Consider the following 10,538-nt stretch of genomic DNA (forward strand, 5'->3'; position numbering starts at 1 on the left):
CCTTTGTTATCACTTCCTTCATTACAGTATGAAAAGCTAGTGGCAGTTTAGAAATCCCTCTGAAATTTTAGAGGACTCTGACCTTCACTTCTCTTTAAGATGGTATCAGATGTGGGTCACCTGGCTAAGCTAACCCCCTTACCAGACTTCTGGACCCTGGAGTCATCCAGAGGAGTCTTAGGGCATGTTTTTTCCTCATCAGTTCACTTCCGACTTCACTTTTCTTTATCTGGCCTAAACCCCAGATCTTTCATTTTAATCATTCACTGTCACATTCCTGTCTTGCCCCTAGTTTCTATACCCCTGCCCTGTAAGACCTCAGTGTAGACTGACCCAGTCATTCCTCTCTGTTCCAGTATCCAAGCTACAGAACACTGCTGGAGAAAAATGACACAAACTTTAGAGTGCTGTGACCACAAATCAGTGGTTGCTAACAGTGCCCAACAACCTTTCTGTGTGTCCAGAAATTCAACACCAATCCAAACTTTATCCTTTTTCCACCAATCTTTCTGACCCTCCCACTTAACCTTCACTGAAGATCTTGCCTTCCACTTTACTGGAAAGATAATAGAGACTTCAGAATTTCCACTTTGAAACTTCTCTCCCATCATCCCATCCGTGAAAAGGCCCCAAGGTTCCAAGGCTAATCCCCCCAATCTTCTTTCCTGTCTCTTCAGATATTTTATCAATCCCCCTTCTCTATCTTCAGTGTCTACCTTAAGTTCCACACCCTTATTTGGTTTTATTTTATGGGGGGCAAGGGGGCGCGCAGAGGGAGAAGGAAAGAATCTTAAGCAGGCTCCACCCAGGTGGAGCCCAATGCTGGGCTCATTTCACAACCCTGAGATCATAACCTGGGGTGAAATCAAGTCAAATGCCTAAGGACTGAGCCACACGAGCGCCCCCTTATTTGGTTTTCTGACACATTCCTTTATAGACATACTCACTTACTCTGGCTTCTATCCTAATTTTCTGAAACTGCTGTAGCTAATATTTCCATATTGGTAAGTTAACTTTCCCAGCCTTAATTTGACTTCTCTGGAGTACTTGGCAGCTGAATCACTGCACTGAAACGATGCTCTTGGATCCTTGATATCACCCCTAATTTTTCTTTCCACCTGACTATCCCATCAGATTTGCTCAGGCTTCTCCAGGGTACATTACTTGTAATTATGTTTTTCACATCAAATGCCACTTCCCTCGATAAATCTTTTCTTCCAGTCATATTAAAGTTTCAACCCTGTAGTACAGAGGTGTTCTGTTACACATCTTCTCTAGAAATCTTTCCAGATCACCACCACTCCTAATCCCATAGGCCCCTTCCCTGTTTACACTGCAACATCTTCAGATCCCAACTCTGCCACTCACTAGCTATGAGACCATTTATCAATCCCATTCTTAAATGGGGGACACTGCCTAACACAGGCTTTCTTTAAATTCCAAAATGCCTGGCATACTGGAGGCCCTCCGTAAATTATTTGTTGCTCCCATCTGCGTAATTCCTTGCGACTCACAGGGTATTAGGGGAACTGGACTCCGATCCCGCTACAAGATGCGGGGGAGATCGGAATTAGGAAAGATCAGCTAAAGAGAGGCAAAGGACTGGATCACATGACAGGTTATGTGGCGCCTGCTCTGCCCATAACTTTTCATGTTTAGCCTAGGCTCCTGTCTGCCTTTATAAGACGATCGTCCTGGCCTAATGTTAAGTATCTACAGAGTATGTCTATAACACCTTAGAGATGCCTTCCAGTCCTAACTTCCCACGTTCTCTCAGAAAATCGCCAACACCTGTCGCAGAACAGCGGGTCCGCGCCGCTGCAAGCACGGGAGGCCCAGAGCGCATGCGCCCATCCACCGCCCGTCGGCCTTCCGGACCTCCGTGAGCGGCTGCCCCAAGAGATGCCTGTGCCTCCGCCGAAGCCCACCGCTCTCCGCGTGTTCTCTGACCTCACCTTTTCATCTCCACTTTCTCCTCTGCGACTGAAGAGAATAATTCGGCCTGCTAGATTCCGGAAAGATAACAGGACACCTAAATACCTTGGACCGGCGCGGAAAGAGGAGGCCTGACCTTGGGCGGGGAACGGGGTCCTGCGGCGGGTCCTTCCGGGGGGTGACATTCAGCGGCCGTCCGGGGCGGCGGACCTGGCAGCTTGGAACCATGGCCCAGTTTGTCCGTAACCTCGCGGAGAGGGCCCCGGCGCTGGTGAACGGTGAGTGCGGCGGCGGACTGCCGGGGCGGGAGGGCCTGAGAGGAGGACGCGGGCGGTGGCACCTCGAGGGCCCCGCGGGAGCCGGGGCGGGACGGCCGGTGGGGGGTTAGGGGGAGGAGGGGCCGGTCTGCGACTGTTCGCTAGCCGTTCCGCCCGCCTGGCCTGCAGCTTGGCTTCTCTGTACACCCTAGAAGCTCGGAATTCGGACCGCGACAGCGAAGGAAGGGAGGGATGTGCGGGAAGGCTGCGGTCGCCCGCCATGACGCCCCCTCAGATGTCGAGGAGTGGGGATGTGGAGGGTATGGCCTTGCGGCCGAGCGAGGGAAAGGGAGGGCAGAGGCGAGTGAAAGTACCGTCAATTCGGCCGCATCAGGTTGTCTGGGTCGCAAACGGGGTATCTGGAAGTCTACATGCATTTTGGGGGGGGGGGGGTGTGCTTTTGAACGTTGACTTTGCCTTCTGGCCTGGCCAGATTATCTAATGGAAGTTTTAGGTGGAATTGGACCTTTTTTTTTTTAAGATTTATTTATTTATTTATTAGAGAGAGAGCATGCGAGGGGGGAAGGGCAGAGGGAGAAGCAGACTCCCCGCCGAGCAGGGAGCCCGATGCGGGACTCGATCCCGGGACTCCAGGATCATGACCTGAGCCGAAGGCAGTCGCTTAACCGACTGAGCCACCCAGGCGCCCGGTGGAATTGGACTTTGTGGACGAGTATGCCTGCTCCCACAAACATAGAAAGGGATGTATGTAAACTGAGCTTTATCATTCTAGCTTAATATTCGTGGAGCTTTTCAGTTTGAAAAAACCGAAGTCTTACTGGCAGACCGCTGTACCTCAGAACAACCCTGAATAGTCACAGCCCTGAGTAGTGGCCTCTTCTGTCAGGAAATATTGCGGTTGTCTGCTAGGTAGCAAGCTATTCCATTTTGTTTCCCGAGTGAGATGAAATAAAGTGAGGGAAGCGGCTTCACTGGATGTGCGATATTCTCGTGAGCGGTTGAAGCACAGATCTCTAGATAGCTTTCACCCAGGTTTGATTCTGAAATGGGGATGCAAAGAATTTGCTAAATACGTGTAATATTTTTGAACCTGTTTTACTGTGATTGGTTTATTCATCTCCTTCCTTTGCTCCCATCAGCAGCCAGTGAGTTACAATAAATACAGTAATGCTTGAGTCTCTCCTATACAACCCCACAGTCAACTAATTTACACATTTTCCCAAAGAGCTTAAGTTTGCAGTGTTAGTAAGAGCATCACGGTACCTGTTGTGGTAAAGCTCTACAATTTTACATGAATAAAAAGAGACGGAATCGTGGCTTCATCCTTTGGACTTTGTGGGTGACTCGAAGCAACTTTCTAAGTTAGAGGTGGATTTTTTTTTGCCCTGAGCATGGCTTTCACATCTTTCAGGTGGTGGGATTGCAAACCAATTTTAGTAATAAAATCCAAAAAGAAGAGTAATACTAAAAGAAAATTTTATTAAGAAACAAACTCTTTCCTATATTATTTTGAGTTATTAAAACATAACAGTTGTTATTCTTCCAAAACTACTCAAAAAAGATCTCAGCTAGGGCCAGACTGTTAAATGTGAAATATATTTTGCTTTGTAACATAATTCAGTGTATTAAATGTGAATGTTAAGTATCTAATAAAAATTGGGACACCTGGCTAGCTCAGTCAATGGAACATGCAACTCTTGATCTTGGGTTGTGGGTTTAAGCCCCACATTGGGTGTAGAGATTACTTAAAAATAAATTCTTTTTTAAAAAATTACTAATGGGGCACCTGGGTGGCTCAGTCAGTTAAGCATCTGCCTTCGGCTCAGGTCACGATCTCAGGGTCCTGGGATCGATGAGGCCCGTATCGGGCTCCCTGCTCCGCGGGAAGCTGGCTTCTCCCTCTCCCTGCTGCTCCCCCTGCCTGTGTGCTCGTGTGCTCTCTCTCTCTCTCTCTCTGTGTCAAATAAATAAATCTCTTAAAAACTGGCTATAGGAGCACCTGGCTGGCTCAGTCTGTAGAGCATGACTCTTGATCTCTGGGTCGTGATTTCGAGCCCCATGTTCGGCATAGAGGTTTTTTGTTTTGTTTTTTTTTAATATAGAGTTTACTTTAAACAAAAATTACTGTGTCTGTTCATTCCCCTGGGGGCACAAAGAAGGTTAAAGAAATAAGTAACTTTATCATTAGATTTCCCCAGAGAAGTCACAGAGTCTAATTTTTTTCCTGTTTACTAAACTTGAGACATTATTGGGATTTTACCAGTCTTTCCATTAATCTCTTTCTGTTCCAGGAGCCCATCCAGGTTCCACATTGTATTGAGTTGTTAATCTCCCTAGTTTCCTCTGATGTGTAACACTTCAGTGGCAGTTTTTCTTACTTTCCACGACTTTGTCAGTTTTTAAAGTATCTATGTAGGTACCTCTCTAGGTATCCTATAAAGATGTTCTCCAGTCTGGATTTGTCTGGTGTTTTTCTCAAGATTAGTCTGGAGCTATGGGATTTGAGAAAGAATACCACAAAAGTGAAGTGCTATAATTACATATCAGGATGTACATGATACCCATATAACATCACTGGTGAAATTAGCTTTCATCATTTGGTTATGGTAGTGTTGGTAGGTTGCTCACTGTAAAGTTACTGTTTGTCCCTTCGCATCATCTGTTCTCCAGACGCAAGTACCTAAGTCTAGTCTGCCCTGTGTGTTGAGGGGGCGGGGAGCAGCTGCCCACAGCAGGGATTCCATCTCCTGTAGGAAGGAGTATTTACATATAATTAAATGGGATTCTATGAGAAAGATTAGTTCTTCCCTGTTTGTTTATTCAGTCATGTATTGTATGGATTCATGGACATTTATTTCCTACTTCTTACCTCCAATAGTATGTTACTTATTTTGTTCAGATCGTTGCAGCCTTGGCCATTGAGAACTCTTTCAGGTTGGCGCCTCTGTCCATTGACCTACCCCCTTTCTTGTACTACAAAATCTTCAAACTCATGTTACATTTTCCCTGCCCCAGCCTTAGAATCAGCCATTTCTCCAAGGAGCCCTAGTTTCTTTTGGTGGACAGTGGTACTTTGAAACTAAGATCTAGGCATTGAATATCTTTCCTGCTACTAGACTGCTAGAATATCATTGCTTCTAGGCTCTCTTAAGGGTGGGGGTGGGGGCACCTGGGTGGCTCAGTTGGTTGGGCATTTGCCCTCGGCTCAGGTCATGATCCCAGGGTCCGGAGGTCAAGCCCCGCATCAGGCTCCCTGCTCAGCAGTGGAGTCTGCTTCTCCCTCTCCCTCTGCCCCTGCTCCTGTACTCTCTCTCCCTCACTTTGTCTCTGAAGTAAATAAATAAAATCTTTTTTTAAAAAGGGTGTGCGTGTTGGGGCGCCTGGGTGGCTCAGTTGGTTAAGCGACTGCCTTCGGCTCAGGTCATGATCCTGGAGTCCTGGGATCGAGTCCAGCATCGGGCTCCCTGCTCGGCAGGGAGTCTGCTTCTCCCTCTGACCCTCCCCCCCCCTCATGTGCTCTCTCTCTCTCTCTCAAATAAATAAATAAAATCTTTAAAAAAAAGGGGGGGGTGTGTATATAGTAACCCTTGTGTATATATGCATATACATGGTGGGTTTTTTATCCATCTGTATATATAGTAAACTACACATGAGTTCATATGAATGTCTCCAACTCTAATCCAGTACCATGGGATTTATTTTTGCTTCTTTTCTTGCCTGTTTGTAACTTCCCTCTCCTACAGTGAGAAACCTGGCTCCCATCATCCACCATTCATTTACTTATGTTTTATTCATCCCTTGTATATATGTAAAGCAGTTTCAAACTTTTTAGCCTGTACTCCCTGGAAAACAAATTTGCCAACTAAAGTATAGTGTTTGTGTACAGTGTACTGATTTTTTTTTAAAAAAAGGATGAAATATCTGTGTTGAAGATAATTGTAAAGACAGTTACACAAGATTTTGTACTCTGTGATAGCCCCATCTTACAGGCACTGTCAGTTCTATGTAGAACTATCTGTGAAAGCCTTGTGTCTGCTTAAAGATTTACCCATGGCCCTAAGCACAAAGGATGATGCAGATAGTAATTCTAAGAGTAGTCAGAGAGAGCGGGCACAAGCATGAGCAGGGGGGAGGGGCAGAGGGAGAAGCAGACTCCCCGCTGAGCAGGGAGCCCAATGCAGGATCCCAGAACCACCTGAGCCGGAGGCAGACGCTTAGCCGCATGAGCCACCCAGGTACCCCCCATCTTCGAATAGTAGGCGGTTTATGGATGTTCATGCAAGTGTGCTGTTTTTATTATGTTTGTCTTGTAGCTTTTTTTATAAAATGCCTTTCTCAGGATGCCTGGGTGGCTCAGTCGGTTAAGCCATCTGCCTTCAGCTCAGGTCATGATCCCAGGGTCCTGGGATCAAGTCCCACATCTGGCTCCTTGCTCAGCAGGGAATCTGCTTCTCCCTCTCCCTCTGCTGCTCCCCCTGCTTGTGCTCTCTTGCTCTCTGTCAAATAAATAAATAAAATCTTTTTTAAAAATTAAAAAAAATAAAATGCTTTTCTCTTGCTGAAATCACTACCATAATCTTACATCTACCCTGGTTATTAAGAATTTTTTTTTTCTCTGAAATAGTAACTACGTTGAGGAATTTCAGCATAGGAATAGATTTGAGTTTGGCTGCTCTGAACAATACATGTAGGTTTTATTATTATTATTTGTGTTGTTTTGAAGGAGGAGCAGCTGGGCTTTTGTTAAAGAAAGATTTAATTCACATATTGATGAGGATACCAAAAATGGGCCCTTAATTGGTATAATTCCATCTGGATTTGTAGCCAACAATGTGACAAGTTTTAATCTTATTCTTAGGATGCCTTTCTATGTAGCTCCTTCCCTCCCCTTCTGCACTCTTTGCCTCCAAATTTTCTGCTCTCTGTACCAAGAAAATTTGGTTACATTGCTGCTGTTTTCTTGCTTCTGAATCCAACTTCTCGCAACTTTAGCAGTTAACTAGATTTGCCATTCATAAATGAAGTAACAGTACTAGCTGGCCACTAGTGAAGTCCTGACATAATTGAATGTGCTTATAGCTTCCTGCCTGATTGAACCGCCCTGTGACACAGGTGTTCTGCATCTTTAAAAGCCTCTTGTTACCAGGGAGCAGCTTTGACTTTTCACACCGGGTGCACATTTGGTACAAGCAGTGAATGAATGTGATGCATGAATAAATATTTGTGTCCAGCCCACACATCTGCTTCTTTCGGTCTCTAGTGAGTTCATCCTGGTTTTTTGTTTTGTTTTGTTTTGTTTTGTTTTCCAGCTGCTGTGACTTACTCAAAGCCTCGACTGGCCACATTTTGGCACTATGCCAAGGTTGAGCTGGTTCCGCCAACCCCTGCTGAGATCCCTACAGCTATTCAGAGCTTGAAAAAAATAGTCAAGAGTGCTCAAACCGGTAGCTTCAAACAGCTCACAGTTAAGGTAACTATGGGCTAAATGAAAACGTATGTGCATAACAGAAAATGTCTTCCCTTGGGATTTTTCTGATTGTTTTGATTAATATATGTATTTTCCAGTGAGGCTGAAACCTACATAATGAGAGATCATCTCTTTCTTGACTGCTGAGAAAAATATTTACCTTTCTAATTTTGTCATCGAGGTTGAAATAATTCAGCTATTTTATGTCTTCATTTCCTATTAGTCTTATAACAAAGAAAGGAGCATTTTTACTGGGCAGCTTTTTTTTTTTTTCCTCTCCTATTTTGGTTAGTATACTAAAAGAGGATGGCTTACTTTGCTGATTCTATACTTTTTTTCATCTGTAGGCCTGGAAATACTCCCAGTTTAGCCAAAAGATCTCTTGGACTATCAGGCGGCTAACACATGAAGATAAAAATACCAAAATCTAGCAAGCATATCATGTAATATGAAGGGTTACTGAATCGCATTAAGATAAAATCTAAAGACTGTAAGAATTGGAACTTGGATTTTATGTTTGCTTGCTTGAGTCAAACACAGGATACAAAAAGCCTAAATAAACTAAATTGTTGCTGACTTTAGAATCTACACCCTGGAAAATATAGTTATTCTAGTTTAAAGGGGAAAATTAAAATTCACATCCAGGTGCTAAAAGGAAAAGGCCCAGTTTTGTTGTAGAGGGGTACTGTTTTCAACTAGAGTTTCAAGATCCATAGTTGCACTTGGATGCAACATTGCTTTTTTGGAACCAATCATGTGCTTTTTCTCTCAGGGCAATAAAATATTGATCTGTGAAACTGAGTCATTATTGAATACTTGGAAAGAGTTAAACCACATAATAAATGAATAAAGGGGAAGACAGAGCTCTTCATCTCTCAACAAATTCTCTTTGGTCAGACAGAAATGTCTATTCAGAGACTTACCTTCCTATAGCTATCCTTTCACATGAATGCCCTGTCCAAATGTGTCAGCTCTTTCCAGGATGTGGGTTGTTGTCAGGCTCCTAAAGTGTCTCATAAACTAATAATGAAAGGGTTAAGTCAGTTCAGGTCTTTAAAGAATGCTTTGAAAGAATTTATAAGCTCTGGACTACTTAGCTTACATAATTGAAAGTTCAAGTGTTCTCAGCAGTTGAACAAAGTTAACATCAGTAAATCTTGACTTTGGCTAAAACTGCTCTCTAAATGAATAGCATCCTTATATTCTCTGTTACTTAATCCTGGAGAAGAATACTTTTAAATATGTAAGAAAAAAAAATGTACATTAAAATTTGTGCTGCTTTTTTCAGGAAGCTCTGCTGAATGGTTTGGTGGCCACCGAGGTGTGGATGTGGTTTTATGTCGGCGAGATCATAGGCAAGCGTGGCCTCATTGGCTATAATGTTTGAAGACCAATCTTTAACATCTGTTTATATGTGACTTATTATTTGAGTGTTCTTGGACCATGTGTGATCAGACTGGTATTTGAATAAAAGAAGATAATGTATCAAAATCAATGTTTTCTCTATCAGACACTACATGGATCACAGTTTCTCTTGATAATAAGATGGGTTGTCTTCCTTTAATACATTAATAAAGCTCTAAGGGCATGTTTTTTGCTTAGCCTAAAACTGGAAAGGATATATGTGAATATACCAACCTGGCAAATACATTTATGAGGATAACATTCTCATTTGAAGATTTGAAATACATGATAAATTTATTTGATTTCCAGAATAGTCAGGGGAAAGGTCTTAGGAAAACTAGGATTTGCTACAGTAGGAAAAAATAGTAATACCACATGCCAAAATGATACGGTTAAGTCATGTCCGTAATATAAAGAATAAAATTTGGATGGTTTCTCTTTGCTAGAATCAGAGATAGACTTTGGTAACACCTGCATTTACAAATGTTAGAGTACTTGGTGGTATTCTAAGTAAATATCTTTATACTGTCTTTAACACCAGGACAGAGCTACTGAGAGCCACCACCTCCTTTTTAAATATAATTTTGATGTGTGTTATATTATTAATCTATTCAGTTTATGATTTTTAGAGCCTATCTTTACAAAAATAAAATACCCTATGGATATTTAAATAGTTATAAATTTAGTATCCTCCGTGGTTCTAAATAGTACCTTTATGTCCTGAAATAAACAGAAATGCTTGTGATCAGTCTGTCTTCTTGAGCTGTTTTATTGAGGATGTAGGAGAGACTTAATCATTCGTTGGCTTTTCTGGGGATTTTACCATCTTTGAATGGTTTATTGGTATATTTCTAGATACATTGTAGCTCCTGCAGCTATTGCAAAACATGCATTACCAGCTGATGATAACCAGAAGCTAACTGCATATTGGAAAAGCGTCATGGCTCACAGTAGAGTATTAATCCTTCAGTAGAACTGAATATTTATCCGGTCAGTCCCAAATTTATCCACTGCACTTGGAAAACCACTGCTTTAGCTTAGTCAAGGGCAGTTTTCCTACGCGATCAGCAGGAAAGTCTCCACAGAGACTGCTGCTCTTCTGAAATGAAGTCATGCCTAACTTACTGCTTCTCGCAGTAATCACAGGTGGTCAAAACTGAAACTACCCCTTCAAAAGGCATTTGGTAACTTAAAATACGCATAGAAAAAGACTGAAAATTACTGACTACTACAGTAATGGTGATCTTTGGGAGTTTTTCCATTTCATACAGTGAGTATTAAAATTAAATTTAGGGGCGCCTGGGTGGCTCAGTCATTAAGCGTCTGCCTTTGGCTCGGGTCATGGTCCCAGGGTCCTGGGATCGAGCCCCGCATCGGGCTCCCTGCTCCATGCGAAGCCTGCTTCTCCCTCTCCCACTCCCCCTGCTTGTATTCCCTCTCTCTGTCTCTCTGTC

The 10,538-nt window shown here is 43.1% G+C and overlaps 1 protein-coding gene across 1 annotated transcript; it reads left to right on the top strand.

The window, feature by feature from the left end:
• The first annotated feature begins 1,970 nt into the window (after nt 1-1,970).
• On the top strand, nt 1,971-9,832 carry ATP5MG (ATP synthase membrane subunit g). The gene is made up of 3 exons (XM_035009055.1): nt 1,971-2,213; nt 7,523-7,683; nt 8,969-9,832. Exons 1-3 carry the CDS (start codon nt 2,162-2,164, stop codon nt 9,065-9,067), a joined length of 312 nt encoding a protein of 103 aa, XP_034864946.1. The 5' UTR covers nt 1,971-2,161; the 3' UTR covers nt 9,068-9,832.
• The last annotated feature ends 706 nt before the right edge of the window (nt 9,833-10,538 follow it).

Source organism: Mirounga leonina, unplaced genomic scaffold, assembly GCF_011800145.1.
Source record: "Mirounga leonina isolate KUSES-001 unplaced genomic scaffold, KU_Mleo_1.0 Mir_153, whole genome shotgun sequence".
Classification (NCBI taxonomy): Eukaryota; Metazoa; Chordata; class Mammalia; order Carnivora; family Phocidae; genus Mirounga; species Mirounga leonina.

Bases quoted from the DNA above. Each gene is read 5' to 3' on its own strand.
- ATP5MG (XM_035009055.1), top strand. From the start codon at position 2,162: ATGGCCCAGTTTGTCCGTAACCTCGCGGAGAGGGCCCCGGCGCTGGTG. The intron at 2,214-7,522 runs GTGAGTGCGGCG...TTTGTTTTCCAG, and splicing joins GGCCCCGGCGCTGGTGAACG to CTGCTGTGACTTACTCAAAG. The intron at 7,684-8,968 runs GTAACTATGGGC...TGCTTTTTTCAG, and splicing joins TCAAACAGCTCACAGTTAAG to GAAGCTCTGCTGAATGGTTT.